At 45.2% G+C, this 21,809-nt stretch overlaps 1 protein-coding gene across 5 annotated transcripts in view; it reads right to left on the bottom strand.

Moving 5' to 3' along the window:
• adisspb (adipose secreted signaling protein b) overlaps window positions 1-21,809 on the bottom strand; it is a 153,015-nt gene that overhangs the window by 82,471 nt on the left and 48,735 nt on the right. For 4 of the 5 annotated variants that reach the window (XM_078554656.1, XM_078554647.1, XM_078554640.1 and 1 more), the window contains exon 3: window positions 5,907-6,049. The exons of the other annotated variant lie outside the window; for it this stretch is intronic. In XM_078554656.1, the coding sequence (XP_078410782.1) occupies window positions 5,907-6,049 (143 nt within the window). The remainder of the gene's footprint in view (window positions 1-5,906; window positions 6,050-21,809) is intronic. 5 annotated transcript variants of the gene reach the window in all.

Raw genomic sequence — 21,809 nt, 5'->3', positions numbered from 1 at the left:
GTCACGGCCCCGGGCCTTCCAAAACTTCGTCCTGCACTGGCCCGACACGACTTTCTCCCCCACCCCACCCTCCGGGTCGGACTCAACTTCACCCTCCACGGGCCGACAAAACCTCGTCCTCCAGGGGCCGGAGTACCTGGCTCCCAGGGCTCTGGCCCCGACGTTCCTGGCACCCCCAGCTCCGGCCCCGACGCTCCTGGCACCCCCGGCTCCGGCCTCCGGCTCACTAGTGAGCCTATCAGCAGCAAACGTGGAGAGAAGCAGTCTCTAATTGGAAGAGCAGCTCCATGTAGAATCTTCCATTGAAACTCACCTGTTTGACCTGAATTTTGAAACCTGGCTCCTTGGGGCCGCATTGAGGTGCTTCGTGGGTGGCATCCGGCCCATGGACCGGACATTGGGCAAGCCAGGCCTATACATTCCAGGAATTCATCCTCCTCAGCATTAGTGCTTATTAGGTTTAGCCACTCTAATTGTAGATTGAAGACCCCCATGATCACTGCATTACCCTTGTTACATACACCTCTAATTTCCTGATTTATACTACTTCTTACATTACCACTACTATTTGGTGGCCTATAAACAACTTCCAAAGTTTGCTGCTCCTGGTTGTTTCTTGGCTCGACCCAAACTGATCCTACATTTTGACCTTCCGATCCAAGATCCTGACTCACTAATGAGTACTGAACCCATCCTTTATTAACAGCACTAACCCACCTCCTTTGCGCCTTTCCTTCCTAAATGCCGAATACCCTTGAACTTTCAGCTTCCAGCCTTGGTCACACTGCAGCCGTGTCTCTGTAATGGCAATTAGGTCATAAATGTTTACTTCTGATTTGTGTCGTCAATTTATCTACCTTGCGTGCATTCAGAGAGCGTGCCTTTAATTCTGTTCTATTATTTTTGCAATCTCTAGCCTGAAGTGCTGACACGCTCTTATGTTTGTATGCTCTGCCCCTTCCTGCCATACTCTGCTAACCATTTCCCTTATTGCTATCCTGCTCGCTTATCTTCCCCCTCTCTCTTTAGTTTATCACATCCTCCCTCATAGAACTCAGAATGTTCACCCAAGGGCGGAGCCATTTATTAAAATTTTAGTCAAAATTTAAGACAATCGAAGTTTACAACCTTACAAAAGGAACCAGCAAAGTTGTTTTTTGGTAAATTCCTGAGGCAAGGGTCTCAAATATCAGAAGGAACAACCTATGTATGGAGGATCATTTCGAGTGAGGAGGAACACTGAAGCAGGTGTTCTTCTAAGTGTAAGGAAATAGAGTGAGCAGAGAAGACTTTTACAGCAACATTAGAGATAGGTCGCAGGATAAAGTTTTTTGGATTGTCGTAAAATCCAAACTGGTTCACTAATGGTTCTTCCAGGGGAGGAAACCTGCTGCCCTCACCCAGCCTGACTGTGACTCCAGTGTCACTAACACTGAAAAGTCCCCTGAAGACATTCACCTGTACTTTTTTTCTTTTATTCGTTCACGGGATGTGGGCTTCGCTGGCTAGGCCAGCATTTATTGCCCATCCCTCATGACCCTTGAGAAGGTGGTGGTGAACTGCCTTCTTGAACCGCTGCGGTCCATGTGGTGTAGGTACACCCACAGTGCTGTTAGGAAGGGAGTTCCAGGGTTTTGACCCAGTGACAGTGAAGGAATGGCAATATATTTCCAAGTCAGGATGATGAGTGTCTTGGACGGGAACGTCCAGGTGGTGATGTTCCCAACTATCTGCTGCCCTTGTCCTTTTAGTTGGTAGTGGTCATGGTTTTGGAAGGTGCTGCCTAAGGAGCCGTGGTGAGTTCCTGCAGTGCATCTTGTAGATGGTACACACCACTGCCACTGTGCATTGGTAGTGGAGTGAATGTTTGTTGATGGAGTGCCAATCAAGCGGGCTCCTGGGTGGCTTCAAGTTTCGAGTGTTGTTGGAGCTGCATTCATCCAGGCAAGTGGACAGTATTCCATCACACTCCTGACTTGTGCCTTGTAGATGGTGGACAGGCTTTGTGAAGTTAGGGGGTGAGTTACTTGCTGCATGATCCCTAGCCTCCAACCTGCTCTTGTAGCCACAACGCAAGTAGGGACTGGCAATAAATACTGGCTTCAGCAGCGACGCCAACATCTGCCTTGAAGGAGACAATTGAGAGGTGGCCACATAGGGGTATCCAAGATAGAATATGGTGTGAAAAACATGATGTCAGTAACTTCTTTACAGAATAATCAAATGAACTCTGGAATAATGGAAACAAACACCTTGAAATTATTCGACAATGAACCTGATTGAAGGGCAACAAAAAGAAAGACTTGCATTTCTATAGTGCTTTTCACTAAATAGTATATATAGTGCACTTTATAGCCAAGTACTTACTGGAGAGTAATTACTGACACAGCAAACTCCCACAAACAGCAACGTGATAATGACCAGATTATCTGTTTTTTTTTGTGTGATGTCGACCGGCAAATAAATATTGCTCAGGACACTGGTGATAACTTCCCTGCTCTTCTTCAAAATAGCACCACGGGATCTTTTACATCCACCCAGGGAAGCAGCTGAAGCCTTGTTTTAAAGTCTCATCTCAAAGATGGCACATTCGACAGTGCAGTGCTCCCTCAGTACTGCACTGGAGTGTCAGCCTCGATTTCTGCGCTCAAGATCTGGAGTGGGGCTTGAAACCGGAGCTTGTCATTCGGACACGAGAATGTTACAACTGAACCACTAGGGCACTGGTGACACCACACCTCGAGTCCTGTGTACAACTTTGGTCACCTTAGTTAAGGAGAGATATACTTCTATTGGGAGCAGTTCAGAGATGGTTCACTAGGCTGATTCCAGGGATCAGGGGTCTGTTTTATGAGGAAAGGTCGAACAGGTTAGGCCTGTACTTATTAGAGTTTAGAAGTATGAGAGGTAATCTTATTGAAACATATAAGATTCTGAGAGGGCTTAACAGGGTAGATGCTGAGACAGTGTTTCCCTCATGGGGGGAATCTAGAATTACGGGGCACCGTTTAAAAATAAGGGGTCTCCCATTTACGATGGAGATGAGGAGGAGGAATTTCTTCTCTCAGCTCTCTTAAGTGTCCGGAATCCTCCTTCCCAGAGCGCAGTGGAGGCTGGGTCATTGAGTATATTCAAGGCTGAGTTAGAGAGAATTTTGATTGACAAGGTGGGGAAGAGTTATGGGGGCCAGGCAGGAAAGTGGAGTTAAGGCCACAATCAGATCAGCCTTGATCTTGTTGAATGGCAGAGCAATCTCAACAGGCCTACGCCTGCTATGTTATGTACCTGGTTGCAGCTGGAAAGATGGGTCGAGTGGCCTCACTCCCTCTGCCTTGTGAATTGGTGACTATTGAAAACAGAGGCAAAGGCCATCATAAACACGTCAGTTGTTTTGAGATTACCCTCTCTTAGCCGATACACAATACAACAACAACAACTTGTACTTGTGTAGCACCTTTAACAAAATAAAACATCCAGGGGGCTTCATATGAGGCATAACAGGCTCCCTTTCTGACATATTGCCAAGACATACAGCAGGAAGAGACTTGGTACTCGGTGATGTGCCCACTGCCCTTACACATTTGTACACTGTCGCATGATCTGTTTGATCACTATTTAGCTCACCTTGCCAGCCAGGATGTTAAGAGGAAAGAAGCACAACAACAGAATAGCACCTACAGCATAGCAAAAAATTCCAAGGCGCTTCACAGGAGAGTAAAATCTAACAAAATCTGACGCTGAGCCACGTAAGGAGGTGTTGGGGCAACGACCAAAAAAATTGGGTCAAAGAGGTAGGTTTGAAGGAGCATGTTGAAAGAGAGGCAGTGAGGTTTGGGGTGGAAGTTCCTGAGTTTAGGGCCGAGGCAGCTGAAAACAGAGCCGCCAATAATGGAGTGATGAAAATTGGGGATACGCAGAATTAGATGAGCGCAGATACCTCAGAGGGTCGTAGGGCTGGAGATGACAGAGCTCGGGAGGGGCAAAGTCATCAGGGACTTGAAAACCAGGATGAGAATTTTAAAACTTGAGGCATTTCCTAATTGGGAGCCAATGTAAATCCGCTAGAACAGGGGTGTTGGGTGAATGGAACTTGGGACAAGTTAGGATATGGACAAAGTTTTGGAAGAACTCAAGTTTATGAAGGGTTTAAATTGGGAGGCCATCCTGGAGTGCATTGGAATAGTCAAGTTTAGAGGTAACAAAGGCAAGAATGAGGATTTCAGCACCAAAATGACTGATGCAGTGTTGGCGATGGGCAATGTAATGGAGGAGGAAGGAGACAGCTTTGATGGTGCAGCGGATATGTGGTTGGAAGCCCATCTCAGGTTCAAATAGGATGCCAATCACTTGGTTCAGTCTCAGACAGCGGCAAGTGAGAAGGATGGAGTCACCAGCTAAGGAATGGAGTTTATAGTGGGGATAGAAGGCAATGGCTTTAAAAGCAAAGAACTGCGGATGCTGGAAATCCAAAACAAAAACAGAAACAGAAATACCTGGAAAAACTCAGCAGGTCTGGAAGCATCGGCGGAGAAGAGCACAGTTGACTTTTCGAGTCCTCATGACCCTTGATGGCTTTAGGCAATGGCTTTAGTGTTCCCATTATTTAACTGGAGGAAAATTTCTGCTCGGTCAGTTCTGGATGTCGGCCAAGCAACGTGACAATCCAAGACGGTGCAGGCATCAGGAAATCTTTGGGGAACTCCAGAGGTAACGGTGCGAGAGGAGGAAGTGAAGCTATTTCAAATGATTCTCTGCCTACAACTGGATGTATAAGAATGGAACCAAATCCTGGGATTGTGTGGTCAACCGTGTCAATAGCTGCGACAAGTAGACAAGGATGAGGGACAATGCACCACATATCAGAAATGATTTTCACAAATGACGCCGCTTATTCAATGAACTTTCCTGTAATAGTGCTCTTAAAAACAAAAAAGGGACAATGATAACAATTAATTCTCTGGTTTACGGGAGGCTAACTGTCAGAAAATAGAACATTGCCGCTCGACAAGCACAGCGACCCATGCAACTTATTGTCAATTGCAGGATTAGTAGAATATTCTGCTCTTATATTCTCTCAAGGTCTCTGGCTAATATGTTTCCCCTTCTGATGCCCAAGATGCAGAGAGCCCAACTAGTCTGGCTGGCGTTAACTAATTCCATACGGGGCAGAGACTGACAGGTCTGCATGACTCTGCACAAGCTCCACACCGTGCATTCACCCACTGAGTCATCAGCTCACTGACTGCATGCTCACCTCTGGGGTCAGATGATCCTGGGTCCAAGCACCACTCCAGGACCAATATTAACTCTTCAGTGCAGTAGTGAGGGAATGCTGTACTGTGACAGAGGTGCCATCTTTCTAAAGAGATGTCCTATCTGCCCTTGGTGTTTTTCAAAGTGCTGGGTAGTGTATCACAGAATTGTTACAGCAGAGGAGGAGGTCATTCGGCTCATTGTGGCTGCGCAATATATGGACCAAACTGTGGAAGAGTTGCTGCTGCAAATGTCCACAGTTTGACCAAAAATTGGATTGTTGTTGGGTCATAGATAAATTCCGAGGCACTGAATAGATCACATCCAGATGGGAAAATAGAAAAGAGTGGAAGCATAACTGAAACTACACCACTGTAATATCTATTACTAAATTTTCTTATAGAACTATACCCCATGTAGAGGCGGAGAAATACAGAGATCATGCTTCTGTTTGAGTCAATAAGAATCGAGAGAGGAGTAATTGGGAAGGAATGCAGGAGATAAAAGAAGCAAACACCAACTAGGGGTTCAAGAGGAGGGCCCACTACAACCCACACTGATCAATAAATGCCAACCTTGCTAGAGAGGTCCACATCCTGAGATTGAATGCTTAAAATAATAACAAGCCGCGTGTTTAATCCCAGAGATCTCACCTTCACTAAAAAACTCCCATCTTCCTCTTGGGTCACCATGACAACAGAGTCATGCAATTTCTCTTCGAAGTGAACATGATTGGCTGCTCCCTCCTCATGGCTCTCAGCTCCAAAACGAACGCCCCTGGCTTTGGGCCTTGTACCTGAAGATGCAAAGGCACAGAAATGCAAAAATTTCCTGCAACAGTACAGGAGGAGAGAAAGACTCACCATTAACTCCCTCAACGCTGAGCTAAGAGTAATTCCATTGTGTGGAAGCCTGACAGGTTAGACAACTAGCCCTTTGCACAGCCTATTCCCAGTAAAACGACAAAAGATTACACCGCCATCTTATGTTATGCTGAGTCGCGAAACAAAAAAAAAAACCTCCTTGTAATCCACTCCAAGCTAAACTAAACAGCATGGAGCCAAAAATAGTTGAATGAGAGTTCACCATACTTCCTCCAAGGCAATCATGGAACTGTTACAGAGAAATGCTTCAGAAATGGAACTGAAATTTAGCCCAGTTAACTAAATTAGACATAAAATATTAAAAATTATGCATTGGAGGCAGTTCAGAGGAGGTTTACTAGATTGCTCCCCGAAATGAACGGGTTGTGTCATGAGCATAGGCTGGGCAAGCCCTGGCTTGTTTCCACTGGAGTTCAGAGGAGCGAGGGGTGACTTGATTGAGGTACATAAGATCGTGAACAGTCTTGACAAGGTGGACTGGAAAGGATGTTTCCTCTTGTGGGTGAGTCCAGAACGAGGGGGCGCTGTTTTAAAATTAGGGGTTGCCCTTATAGGACAGAGATGAAGAGAATTTTTTTCTCTCAGAGGGTTGTGCGACTTTGGAACTCTCTGCCTCAAAAGGCAGTGGAATTGGGGTCACTGGATATTTTTAAGGTGGAGGTAGATATTCCTGTTAGGCAAGGGAATCAAAGGTTATCAGAAGTAGATGGGAAATGTGGAACTCGAAACACAAACAGATCAGCCGTGATCTTATTGAACGGCAGATCAAGCACGAGGGGCCAAATGGCCTATTTCTGCTCCTATTTCCTACGCTCATATAAATAGATTTCAGATAATTCTTTCTGGTGGGCTCATTGGTTTTGCTGAATGATTAGAAAGTATAGGCCCATACTATTCAGAGTCTACAACGAGAGGTGAATCTCACTGTATAAAATATTTTTTAAATTGTTAAGGGCTTGACAGGGTAGTTGTTGAGAGGCTATTTTCCTTTTTTAAATTCTTTCGTGGGGTGTGGGCATCGTTTGAGCATTTGTTGCCCTCTTCTAATTGCCCTTGAACTGAGTGGTTTGCTAGGTCATTTCAGAAGGCGGTTAAAAGCCAACCACATTACTGCATATCTGGAGTCACATGTAGGCCAGACCAGGGAAAGATGGCAGATTTCTTCCCTAAAGGACATTAGTGGACCAGATGGGTTTTTATGACAATCGGTGATAGTTTCATGGGCACCGCTACTGAGGCTAGCTTTCGATTCCAGATTTATTTATTGCCTTTAAACTCCACCAGCTGCCATGGCTGCAGTGTCTAGAATTTGGAGTCATAGCCTCTGCATAAGGGGTCAGTTATTTAGAGATGAAGAGAAACTTCTTCACTGAGAGGGTTGTGAATCTTTGAAATTCTTTAACCCTGAGAGCTGTCGATACTCAGTCAATAAGCACACTCAAAACTGAGGACGATAGTTTTTTGGACACCAAGGGAATGAAGACATATAGGTCAGGAATATAAATACCATACAGGTATCTAACAGAAGTACCATTACACTGCTGGGTGTATTCCATAGGCCAACAGAGAGTGGCAAAGATTTAAAAGAGCAAATTTGCAGGGAAATTACAGAGAGGTGCAAAAACTATAGAATAATGTACTTTAAACTGGAATAGTAATAATGTAAAGGGCAGAGGGGGAAAGCGTTTCTGAAGTGTGTTCGGGAGAATTTCCTAGATCAGTACGTTTCCCAGCCCAATGAGGAAGGAGGCATTGCTGGATCGAATTCAGGGCAATGAGGTGGGTCAAGTAGATCAAGTGTCAGCAGGGTAGTATTTAGTGAACAATAATCAGAGCATCAGGCAAAATACTGAGGATGCTGGAAATCTGAAACGAAAACAAAAAATGCTGGAAAAACTCAGCAGGTCTGACAGCATCTGTGGAGAGAAAGACAGAGTTAACGTTTCGAGTCCGTATGACTCTCCTGGAGAGAAGAATGCTGAGTTTATCCAGCATCTTTTGTTTTTGTTGTAATGATCAGAGTATCGTTAGGTTTAGGTTAATTATGGAGGAGGCCAAGAAGCAATCCAGAGTAAAATAATTAATTTGCGGAGGACCAAGCCTAGCAGGTTAAGGGCGTATCTTTCCCAGATGAATTGGAATCACAGATCGTCAGGCAAAACTGTAACGGAACAATGGGCTGCCTTTACAGAAGAGACGGTTCGGTTACAATCAATGTACATTCCAAGGAGAGGGAAAGGCTGATAACCAAGGCCAGAGCTCCCTAAATGAAGGCGATGGGGAGTAAGATGAAGCAGAAAAATGGCACACAACACAGAAGTCATGTTGATCATCCATGGGAGGACCAGCTGAATATAGAAAGTTCAGGTGGAAAGTGAGAAAGGATATCAGACAGTCAAAGAAAGCATGAGGAAACACTAAAAGGGGGTCTAAATTTATTCTATAGGCAAATGAACAGTAGGGCCACGGAGTTGTAACAGCACAAAGTGAGATCATAAGGCCCAATGAGCCCATGCCAGCTCTCTATAAAGCAATCCAGGCAGTCCCACTACCCCACTCTATCCCCATAGCCCTGCAAGTTTATTTCTCTCAAGTGCCCATCCAATTCCCTTCTGAAATCATTCGTCGTCTCCACTTCCTCCACCCTGGTAGTCAGCGGGTTCCAGGTCATTAACACTCGCTGTGCAAAAAAGTTCTTGCTCCCTTTCCCCCTGCATCGCCTGCCCAAAACTTTAAATCTGAATTCCCTAGTCCTTGTACTATCCAACTGGAACAGCTTTTCTTTGTTAAAGGATAGTAAGGGGGGGAGGTGTGGCCAATGATGGCCCAAACAAAGGGAATCTATGCACAGAGACAGAAGGGGCGTGGCTGAGGTACTAAGTGAGTACTTTGCACCTGTCTTTGCCAAGGAAGAAGATGCTGTCAAAGTCATTCTGAAAGAGGAGGTAGCTAATATGCTGGAGGAACTAAAAATTGATAAAAAGGGATTCGGAAGACTGACTGTACTTGAAGTTGACAAGTCACCAGGACCGGATGGGATGTAAGCAAGAACGCTGAGGGAAGTAAGGGTGGGAATTGCAGAGCCTCCATAATCTTATAATCCTCCTTAGACACAGGGCTGGTGCCAGAGGACTGGAGAATTACAAACATTATACCCTCATTCAAAAAGGGTGTAAAGATCAACCCAGCAACTACAGGCCAGTCAGTTTAACCTCGGTGGAGGGACAGTTTTCAGGAATTATAATATAGGTCAAAATTGACAATCACATGAACAAGTGTGGAACCACTCAGGAAAACCAGAATGGATTTGTCAAGGGCAAATCATGTTTAATTAACTTGATTGAGATTTTTGATGAGGTAACAGTGAAGGTTGCTACCAGTAATGCATTCGATGTGGCACACAGGCTCCCAAAAGGCATTTGACAAGGCACCACAATCAGCTTGACAACAAAGTTGAGGCCCATGGAATAAAAGGGAGGGTGGTGTCATGGACACCAAGTGACAGAAAACAGAAAGCATTGGTGAACAGTTGTTTTTCAAACTGGAGGAAGGGGTTCACAAGGGTCGGAATTGTGCCTTCAGCTTTTCCCGATATATATTAATAAGCTAGTCTTGGGGGTACAAGACACAATTTCAAAATCTGTAGGTGATATAAAATTGGAAGTATTGTGATTAGTGAGGAGGATGGTGATAGACTTCAAGAGGGGATAGACAGGCTGGTGGAATGGGCAGACATGTGCCAGATGAAAGTTAATGTAGAGAAGTGTGAAATGATTAATTTTGGTGGAAAGAACAGGAGAGGCAATATAAAATAAAGGGTACCATTATAAAGTGGATGCAGGAACAGTGAGATTTAGGGTGTATATATGCACAAATCTTTGAATGTGGCAGGGCAGGTTGAGGAAGTGGCATGCTGGACTTTATAAACAGAGGCATACACAGAAAAACAAGGAAGTTATGATGAATCCTTATAACACACAGTGTCAGTCTCAATTGGAGTACTGTGTCCAATTCTGGGCAGTGCACTTTAGGAAGGATGTGAAGGTACTAGAGAGGGCCCAGAAAAGATTTATGAGAATGGTTCCAGGGATGAGGAGCATCAGTTATGTGGGTGGACTGGTGAAAATGGGACCCTATGTCTGATAGTTGATCAAGGTGTTCAAAATCACGAGGGGTTTAGACAGAGGAGATGGGGAGAAACTCTTCCCATTGCTGCAAGGATCATGAATCAGCAGACACTGATTTAAGGTGATTTGAAAAATAACCAAAAAAGTCAACATGAGGAAAAAACTTTTTTTTCCACACAGTGAGTGGTTAGGATTTGCAATACACTGCCCAAGTGTGTTTTTTATATATATTTGTTCACAGGGTGTGGGTGTCCTGGGCTAGGCCAGCATTTACTGCCCATCTCTAATTGCCTTTGAGAAGGTGATGGTGAGCTGCCTTCTTGAACTGCTGCAATCCATATGGTGTAGGTACACCCACAGTGCTGTTAGGAAGGGAGTTCCAGGATTTTGACCCAGCAACAGTGAAGTAACAGCGATATATTTCTAAGTCAGGATGGTGAGTGGCTTGGAGGGGAACTTCCAAGTGGTGGTGTTCCCATCTATTTGCTGCCCTTGTCCTTCTAGATGGTAGTGGTTGTGGGTTTGGAAGGTACTGTCTAAGGAGTCTTAGTGAGTTGCTGCAGTGTATCTTGTAGATGATACACACTGTTGCCACTGTGCATCGGTGGTGAAGTGGGTGAATGTTGGAGGTGGTGGATGGGGTGCCAATCAAGTAGACTACTTTGATCTGGATGGTGTCGAGCTTGTTAAGTGTTGTTGGTGCTACACTCATCCAGGCAAGTGAAGAGTATTCCATCACATTCCTGACTTGTGCCTCATAGATGCTGGACAGGCTTTGGGGGGGTGGGAGATGACCTACTCTTGTGGCCACAGTATTTATATGGCTTGTCCAGTTCAGTTTCTGGTCAATGATAACCCCCAAGATATTGATAGTGGGGGATTCAGCAATGGTAATGCTATTGAACATCAAAGGGTAATGGTTAGATTCTCTCTTGTTGGAGATGGTCATTGCCTGACACCTGTGGGGCACAAATGTTACTTGCCACTTGTCAGCCCAAGCCTGGATATTGTCCAGGTTTCGCTGTATTTGGACATGGACTACTTCATTACCTGAGGAGTTGCGGATGGTACAGAACATTGTGCAATCATCAGTGATCATCCCCAAATCTGACCTTATGATGGAAGGAAGGTCATTGATGAAGCAGCTGAAAATGGTTGGGCCCAGGATGGTCAAGGTAGGTTCAATCATGGCATTCAAAAGGGAATTGGTTGAACACCTAAAGAGAAAATATTTATAGAGAAATAGAGAAAGGGCAGGGAGTGGGATTAGCGAATTGCTTTTGCAAAGAGCCGACATGGACAGGATGGCCAAATGGCCTCCATCTGTGCTGTAACCATTCTATGGTTTTAGGTAGATTGGCCAAGGTGTTACTGAATGCTGGGACAAACTTGAGGGGTCATGTGGCCTACTCCTTTTCCTTGTGTTCTTACGAACACTTAGTCACAGAGCTTGAATTGTAACAGTTCAACCCCAAGCAGCCCCATTGCTAAGCACTGACCCAACTCCCATAGAAACCTTTATGGATAAATAAGTCCACCGATGACGGACAACATTAAACCAAGGTTGCAATATATAAAACCAACAATATTAAAGGTTTACAAGACTGACCCTGTGTTTTCTGACACTATAAAAAAAGAGGTAGAAATATCCCAGAGGGAGCTGTGCTCTGTCCAGTCTAGGTTTCTTGATGCTCACACTGCCAGTATCTGGTGTTAACGTTGGCTCTCTCGGTAGCGCTCTCACCTGCGCCAACAGGCCACGGGTTCAAGCCCCACTCCAGAGACCTGAACGCACAATCCAGGCTAGCATTCCCAGTGCAATACTCAGGAAGTGCTGCACAATGGGTGGCATAGCAGTAATGTCACTGGACTAGTAATCCAGAGGCCCAGGCTAATGCTCTGGGGGCACGGGTTCAAATCTCACCACAGCAGCTGCTGGAATTTAAATTCAATAAATAAAATCAGGAATTGAAAGTTAGTCTCAGTAATGGAGACTATGAAACTATCTTCGGCTGTCGTAAAAACCCATCTGGTTCACGAACATCCTTTAGGGAAGGAGATTTGCCATCCTTACCTGGTCCGGTCTACATGTGACCAAACCCCACAGCAACGTGGCTGACTCTTAACTGCCCTCTGACATGGGCCTAGTGAGCCATCAATTCAAGGGCAATTAGGGATGGGCAACAAATGTCAGCCTTTCCAGCAGTGCCCACTTCCCATGAAAGAAAACACTGTCAGAGGTGTCATCTTTCAGATGGGATGTTAAACCAAGGCTCCATCTGCCCTCTCAGGTAGTTGCAAAAGATCCCAAGGCACTATTTTGAAGAAGAACAGAGGGATTTTTTGGTTGCTGTTTGTGGGGGCATATTGGCTGCTACATTCCCACCAAACATCAGTGACTACACTTCAAAAGCACCTCACTGGCCACAAAGTGCTGGGGGACATCCTGAGACTGCAAAAGGTACTGGAGAGAGATACAAATTTCTCCTTCCCACTATTGAGTGGCATCAGGGGAGTTCTCACTGGCGTCGCGACCAACATTTATCCCTCAACCAACACCTATAAAAAAAAAGCTTTATCTGGTCATTGTACATTGCTGTTTGAATGCAATGTGGCTGCCGCATGTGCATCAGTGACCAAACATCAAAACCACTTCCTTGGCTGTGAAGGACTTAAAGAGTGACCAACCTAGAGATTGGGGACACTGCATACCAAAATTCATTTTGGAGATTCTGTTGAAGGGAAACCAGAGAGGTTTGCAAGCTTAAGAAACACAACACAGCACATCATGGCCTGCAATATTATGAAATGACAGCTCAATTTCTCTCAACCCCAATTTGAACCCCAACACAGCCAGCAGACTGAATGCACACAAACAGTTTATGATGAAAGATTGAGAGAGAGTAAATAAAGAGAAACCATTTTCCACGGCTGGAGGGTCGATAACCAGAGGGCACCGATTCGAGGTGATTGACAAAACGCCCAGGGTGACATGAGGAAAAAGTTCCTTATGCACCGAGTGGTTAGGATTTGGAATGCACAGCCTGGTAGGGTGGTGGAAAGAGATTCAATTGTGGCCTTCAAAAGGGAATGGGATAAATAGATAGAAAAAAACAAATTGCCAGGGTATGGAGAAACAGCAGCAAGGGTGGGATGAGCTGGATTGCCCTTCGGAAGAGCCGCCACAGACTCAATGGGCTGAATAGCCTTCTACAGTGCAGTTTGAATCTGTAATTCTGTGAACGTTGCACACAGGGAGATAGATCTCCACCGCAATCATCTTCACTGGTTTTCAGAAGTGGGCCCTAGCGCAGGGCTGGTGACTGGAATCTATTACTGAGAAACTTCAGCCGCCTGACGTCCAATCAAGGGTCTTTTAATCGATCAAGGCCCAATGCTGTCAAAGGGCACGCTCCATCCGAGCACAGAATTCCACTCCGTCAAAGCACTTCTCCCTTTAGCACTCCCCATACTGAACTCCCTGTTGCTGCCTCAGCAATTAAATTATAACCTTGAGTACATCCGAGCAGGAAAACTAAGTAACCATTCTCTATCCCTGAATTTCACCCGGATGCAACAACATACATTTATATAGCAGTTTTAATGTAGTGAAAGCATTCCAAGGCACTTCACAGCAGTGCTATCAGCAAAATTTGACATTTTGTTATGTGGGGAGATTACAAGTCAGGTGACCAAAAGCTTAGTCAAAGAGGCAGGTTTTAATGATCAACTTTCGTCCTCACAATTGAAGTACTCTGTCCGGTAAGGAGGATGTGAAGGTATTTGAGAGGGGGCTGAAAAGATTCACGAGAATTGTTCCAGGGTGAGGAATTCTAGTACATGGATAGATCGGAGAAGCTGGGAATTAAGAGGTTTATCGAGGTGTTCAAGATCATGAGGGGTCTGGACAAAATAGATGGGGGAAAAACTGCTCCCACTGGCGAAAGGGTTCAGAACTAGAGGACGCCGATTTAAGGTCATTGCCAAAAGAAGCAACAACGACCCGAGGAAAAGCTTTTTTTATTAAGCAAAGCATGATTAGAAACCAGAATGCACTGCCTGAGGTGAAGGCAGATTCAATCGAGGACCTCATCTGAAGAGAAAATAATTTATAGGGAAAAGGCAGGGGAGCGGGATTAGCTCTTGCAGAGAGCCAGCATGGTCACGATGGGCTGAATGGCCTCCTTCTGTGTTGCGAGAGAGGGAGGGAGAGAGAGAGAGAGAGAGACAGAGCTGGATAGTTTAGGGAGGGAATTCCAGAGCTGAGGGCTCAGGCAGCTGAAAGATCCATGTTTCACCCAAATACAAAAGCACAGTCATCAGCCAATGAGGGAGAATGCTACCAGGCAACCAGTAGAATGGAAGGACAGAGATTAAATTCTTTGCTCTGGGCAGGAAAGGTTAAGATAAATGAATGGAGGATCCCCACCATGATGCTCTGTGGCTTCTTGAGGAGAAGGGAGCAGAGAACAGGATTGGAAAAAAAAGGAAAGGTATTTAATTTGATGAGATGGAGAGGGGGGAGGAAGAGAAGAAAAAAATCTGATGGAGATTATCAGTTTGTTATAGAGTTGATCTTCAGGCAACTTTTCTTAGTGGAAACATTTGGTTTTATTTACAAGACAGCAGCAGCAATTACACGTGTGCATCAAACTCCGTAACTAAAGAAGAACTCTCCTCTGTAGAGGTTCCCCACGCTGCTAACGCACTGGTTTACACAGATCATGTGATCTTACACCACAGGATTATTCTTAAAGCTACGTTCCAGCGTTTCCCAAAACCATAATTACTACATTCCTCCCCCTTTAGCTTTTCTGTACATTTTGTATTTGCAAGGATATTTATCTCATGACATTACAATATTTGCAAAGGTCATGAAATTCACAAATTCAGTCTTTCAGGTGGTTTCCTGATCCGTGTGGAACATCGCAGCTCCACAATTTCAGATTCTTTTGAAGGAAACACATTCTCTAAAACTATAATTAATACACAGTTGATGCGAATCTTGTTGCTGCCACAATCCTCATTACAGCAGAATGCTGTCCTTGACTGCTCCTCGAGATCAAAACAATGATTTTATGGCTTGTTTTTTTAAATCGAAGAGAGATATTGTCTTCCATTAATGCTCTCAATCTCCTCATATTATCTGGGTTCAAATGTTCTTTTGACAGTAAACAAGGTCTCCCTGGGGTCCAGGTGGCTTCGAGGCAACAGTTGCGAGAGTGGAGCCAAGCCAGCTCTCCTGATTCGGGCCAGTCCAAGGCCCTTCAAGGCTCTGCTGATGGACGGGTCAGTCAATTTGACTCATGTAACTGAGGCCCGGAGAGGCAGCAATAACTCGCAGGTACCCTTGGGACAAAGGTCCAGCCTTGCGCCTGCTTCCAACCAATACTGAGCCTTCTGGAATTGGGGAGGTGGGGGGGTGGGTGGTGGGGGGGGGTGTGGTGGTGCTCTCCCGACAAGGAGAGGAGTAGGGATAATTTCATCTAAGGCAAAGAGAAACTCTCTCTTTCTTGCTCTCTCTCCCTCTCTGTAGTCTGGCTTGGAAAGTCTTAGCTTGAGTTTCCAGGAAGCTGAGTAAAAAATAAAAAAAATTCTCATGCTTCTGTAAAGAATGCAAGCCAGGCACATGCTGACTTTCGATGTTTTTTCATGCCTTCCTTTCTCTCGAACTTCCCTCTCCCAGTAGATTCACTGAGAGTCTAATCACTCCAAACAGCACAGAACCAACTCTAGCCCTAATATCCATCACATTTCTACTTCTCTTTAGTTCTGAAGGAGAGTCAGACGGACTCGAAACGTTAACTCTGTTTCTCTCTCCACAGATGCTGCCAGGCCTGCTGAGTTTTTCCAGCATTTTCTGTTTTTATTTCAGATTTCCAGCATCCACAGTATTTTGCTTTTAAGCAACTCTAGCTCCTGAATATTCTTCCAGTGCCAGAGAATTGACCTGGGCCTTTTGTACAAATCATTTACTTTTCCCCTTCAACAGCTCAAGCCTCCCAACAGTGCCCAACACCAGCCAAAAGCATGAATATTGCTCCTCATATCTGAGGAGACTCCACCATCACCACACCACACTCCATGACCTGGGCACAACAAAAAAGTCAATTTTTTGATCATTGATCCTTGTCTCACTTCACACCTCCAATTCCTCACACCTTCAATCCTCTTCACTTTTACTTTGCATCACTATAGTCATATTAATGCTTTAAATTTCACTCAAATTATTCTTCCAAATACTCCTGCAGTTTCTAACCACCGCCCCCCACCGCCATGAAATTACATCCAGGCACATCATCTTCTATTCCTACCTGAATGAGCTCATCTCAGCCCAGTGCATGTTTTGGGAGACTGAACTGGCCTCAGAGCTCAAGTGCTAACAGATTATTTACTAGGCTCCCTCAAACTTCCCTTCACAGTTTTTCAAAAGCCAGATATTGTGTCATTTAAACCATTAATTTTGGACCTATGCCACCTTCTCGTCTGCTCTTTGCAAACTCATCAGGAACTCCTGCATGAACTCTTTACCCAGTGACTTTCACAGCGCCTGGAACCTCAGATTATAATTGAACAGCTCTCTAGGGCAAGGCACAGCATCGCTGAGGCCGAAGGAGGGAAGAAAGCAAAGTTGACAGAGGGCAGATCCAACCTCATCCAGCAGTCCGCCGCAAGCTCTTGCGGTCACGAGTTATTTTTAAGATCATACCAGAAACAACAACGCTCAAACACGGCAGAGTGTCTTGTGGTTGCGTTTCCTGTCGTGAACATTCTGCTCAATAACATGCTGCCTGCTGTTGTTATACCAAACAGTTAAGCTCCAGAGAATTTCAGCACCTCCATTACACAACAAATAACAAAAAACATCACATCTCATCTTTTCAAGTGCTACACAAGTCAGAGCCAGGCAATCTCCTCCATTGCAGACCGAGCGTGCTGCTTTGTATATGCTTCTGTTGTTAAGGCGACATGGGTAATACTGGCAAAGTCGTATTTATTGTTCAAGTCTAGCTGTCTTTGGGGTCTGGCACTGGAGATGGCTCATTTGTGGACCCCACAATGCTGTGGGTTCATGTTGTCATCCGGGGATGCAGACAAAGGGATTGAATGGGTATGGGAGCAGGGCGGGTAATTTTGATTAGACTTAATTCGCGATGTGGAGATAAAAGCTGACGTGGACAGGTAGAGCCAAATGTCTCATGCCTGTGCTGTGATTTCTTTGGCTACTCTGCAATCACATACATGGCACATATAGCACAGGAATAAGCCATTCGGCCCAACTAGTCCACGTCAGTGTTAATTCCCCACTCGAGCCTCCTCCCAAATTTCCTCACCTAAATCTACTATCATAATCCTCGATTCCCTTCTCCCTCATTTACTTATCCAGCTTTCTCTTAAATGCTATTCACTTCAATCACCACCCAAGAGTGGTGAGAGTGTGGAACTCGCTACCACAGGGAAAGAAGTTTTTCTGAATTCCCTATGGGATTCCTTGGTGACCATCTTTTATTGATGGCTTCCAGTTATGCTCTTCCCTGCAATACTTATGGATAGAGAGCAGAGCTGGTGAACAGCAAACTTCTAAAATATAACAGAGCCCTCAAAGGACAAAGGAAATTTTGAACCAAGTCGGGGATGAACATATTTCTTTTTTGTCTAAGGATATGGAAGGAATTTGAAGAATTGTACATAGGGATGAGGTGACAGTGAATTAGATGAGGATCCATCCAGTGTTGAGAAGCCCGAAATTGTAGTCAACCCAATCTGTGCTAGTACAGCTGGCCAATTGAGAAAGAAACTGCATTTGAGAAGTGCCTTTCACATCCTCAGGATGTCCCAAAGCACTAATTTCTTTTGAAGTGTAGTCACTTATGTCTTATAAATTGTTATGATTATTTGAAACTTGGCATTCTTGCATTTGTCCTGAAGAGTGCAAGGCAAAAAACTTTGGCAACATGTCTCTCTTTTCAACAATATTTAAGTGATAATACTAGAAGCTCTTTTTCTTTATTCATTCAGGGGATGTGGGCTTCGCTAGCTGGGCCTGCATTCATTGCCCATCCCTAATTACCCTCGAGAAGGTGGTGGTGACAGTGGAAAGAGTTCAACCCGGACTGCCTGGTTTCCTGCAGACCCAAGGTTACCAGGCTTGGCTTCTGCAGGTGTTTTACTTCTGACTGTCTGCGAGCTCCTTTCCTGAAGGCTGCTGATCTCTAGGGAAACTCCACTTACCCCTCCCACTAAACTCCAGATTCCAGAATCTTCTCCTTTAATGTCAGCTCAAATCACCTGATGCTTAGCATTGTCTATGGAATCGCGATTCCCCCATCCAAACCTCTAGGTTATGCCAAGGCTGTTTCTGTGATACAAAGGAACGGGAGATCCTGACAACTTGTCCATTAGACTTCCTGTTGTTACAGACAAACTCCGATGTTCACACCTATTCCAACTTGCCAAGGTCTCATGTGAGCAATTTAAAATGGCTCAAAGCAGCGAATGATTTGATTAGAAAGCGTAACAAAGTTGGTGCAGGTTCGACGGGCTGTATGGTCCCCTCCTTATCCTATTTCTTATGTTTTTATTCTAACAATGAACACTGATGAACTTTACATTCACAAACGTAAATGTGCATGAAATTGCATGGAGATGTTCACTGATGATTGCACAATGTTTAACACCATTCGCGACTCATCACATACTGAAGCAGTCCATGTCTAAACGCAGCAAGACCTGGACAATATCCATACTTGGGTTGACAAGTGGCAAGTAACATTTGCGCCACACAAGTGCCAGGCAAAGACCATCTCCAACAAGAGAGAATCTAACCATCACCCCTTGACATTCAATGGCATTACCATCCCCCACTGAATCCCCTACTATCAACATCCTGGGGGTTACCATTAACCAGAAACTGAACTGGACATAAATACTGTGGCTACAAGAGCAGGTCAGAGACTAGGACGAATATCTCACCTCCGGACTCCCCAAAGCCTGTCCAACATCTACAAGGCACAAGTCAGGAGTGTGATGGAATACTCCCCACTTGCCTGGATGAGTGCAGCCCCAACAATTCTCAAGATGCTTGACACCATCCAGGACAAAGCAGTCCACTTGATTGGCATCCCATTCACAAACATTCACTCCCCCCACCACCGACGCACAGTAGCAGCAGTGTGTACCATCTACAAGATGCACTGCAGGAATTCACCAAGGCTCCTTAGACAGTGCCTTCCAAGCCCATGACCACTACCATCTAGAAGGACAAGATAGATGGGAACACCACCACCTGGAAGTTTCCCTCCAAGTCACTCACCATCCTGACATGGAAATATATCGCCGTTCCTTCACTGTTGCTGGGTCAAAATCCTGGAACTTCCTTCCTAACAGCACTGTGGGTGTACCTACAGTGGTTCAAGGAGGCAGCTCACCACCACCTTCTCAAGGACAACTAGGGATGGGCAATAAATGCTGGCCCAGCCAGCAGAGCCCACATCCCGTGAATGAATTTTTAAAAAAAGGCCATGACACCTTCTCAGGTGCGATATTCCATGTTTTCTCAGGACAGGTCTGTCCGTATAATCCACATAGGAATTTTTCCGGTAAGTGGTCACTATCAGCCATCTTTTGCTCAGTGTCCTTGTTTGTGTTTCTTTTAAAAACACATAAGTCTTCCTTCAAAAGTTCGTGAGTAATTTGTGACGATAATCAGCTTTTCATGCCATGAACAGCACTCCATGCATTGCAGCAGTTCAAGAAGGCAGCTCACCACCTCAAGGGCAATTAGGGATGGGCAATAACTGCTGGTCAAGCCAGCGATGCCCTCATCCCAAATTAAAAAACCACACAAGAGCCCATCATGTTTGTTTTGAAGAAGAATTGGTGAGAACCCCTGGTGTGCTGGCCAATGTCTATTCTTCAACCAACATTGTTGAAGGAACAGATCTGTCTGGTTATTATTACATTGCCGTGTGCAAATCTATTTCTGTGCTTCCTACAACACGGACTTCACTTCAAAAGTGGTTCAATTGGGATGTCGCAAGGTCCTGAAAGGTGCTATAAAAATGAAGGTTATTTATTTTCTTCTTCCTCAGGCTCCACAACACAAGACACGGAAACAAACAGAAAGTTTTACCTTAAACTCATTTGCATCTCAGCTGAAAGATGACACCTCCGACAATGCAGCGCCCTATGAGGGCAGCAGATACACGAGAACACCATGGCCTGCAAGCCACACGCCATCCTGGCTTGGAACTACATCATAGTTCCTCCACTGTCCCTAGGTCAAAAGACTGGAACTCCCTCCCTAAAGCCTGATGGACTGCAGCGGTTCAAGAAGGCAGCTCACCACCACCTCCTCAAGGGCAATTAGGGGTGTGGCAATAAATGCTGGCCTAGCCAGCGACACCCACATCCCATGAACAAATACGTTTTTAAAAAGTACAGGGTGCAGTGTCAACCTGGGCTTGTGTGTGGCTCAAACCCACATTTCCTGATCCTGCTGTGGTGGGTGGGGGGGAAGAGAGCGCGAGAGATCGAGAGCTAGCACACTAGTGCAAACAGTCACTGCTCCATTGACATGGTCCACTGGCCTACAGGTGACACACACGTAACACCAGTGCTCAGCTCATGTGTTGCATACTTTACCAGGTTGTACAGACGCCGTTGCAAAATACAGCGAGGTGAGTGCTAGAAAGGGGTTCCCTTATCCCTTTATTCTCTCCTTTATTCATTCTCAGGATGTTGGCGTCATTGGCAAAGCCAGCATTTGTAGTCCATTGCAAGTTGACCAGAAGTGCTGGTGGTGGGCCTTCTTCCTGAACCGCGGATAGCAGTTGGATATAACAGTGTGGGCTTGCTGAGCCTCTTCGGAGGGTAGCTAAGAGTCAGCCATGCAGGTTGCAGGAGTGCAGTCACAGATTGGCCCAGAATGGGCAAGACTGGCAGAATTCCATTCCTAAAGACAACCAGCGGAGCTTTTACAACAACCCGGCAAGGTTTTCATCATTAAGTGATTTCTTTTTTGAATTGATTTGAAATTATCAAGCTGCTGCAAAGGAGGAGTTTAAACTCACATTTCCTTGATTTTGAGTCCAGTAACGGGGCCATGATGCAACCACACCCCTAAGAGACTTAAGTCAACCTATTTTCTTTTAGGTGCTGCAAGACATGCTCTTCCTAAATTTCAAATTTTCAACTTATCTTCTTACTGCTCAGCATTCATCTCACCTCTCCAGTGCCTCAAAGGTACTCACAGCACAGCCCTTTTACATGGTGGGCCTCCATCGTCAGAAACCTGAGCTTCACTGAGCCCACTCAGGATGCTGGCAAGGAAATGCAGTTCCGCAGCGCTGGCTTACAAACAAGGGTCATTTCAGGATTTTAAACAGACTGCTGGTTTACATCTCAGCAAACCACAGGTGGTGTGACTTTTGTGAGTGTATCTGTGTGCCTGCGAGAGTCTGTGTGCCTGAGAGTCTGTGTCAGGCCTGAGAGTCTGTGTGTCTATGAGCCTGAGAGTCTGTGTGCCTGAGTGTCTGAGAGTCTG

Source organism: Cetorhinus maximus, chromosome 1, assembly GCF_964194155.1.
Source record: "Cetorhinus maximus chromosome 1, sCetMax3.hap1.1, whole genome shotgun sequence".
NCBI lineage: Eukaryota > Metazoa > Chordata > Chondrichthyes > Lamniformes > Cetorhinidae > Cetorhinus > Cetorhinus maximus.
This window is presented reverse-complemented; position numbering and strand designations above follow the sequence as displayed.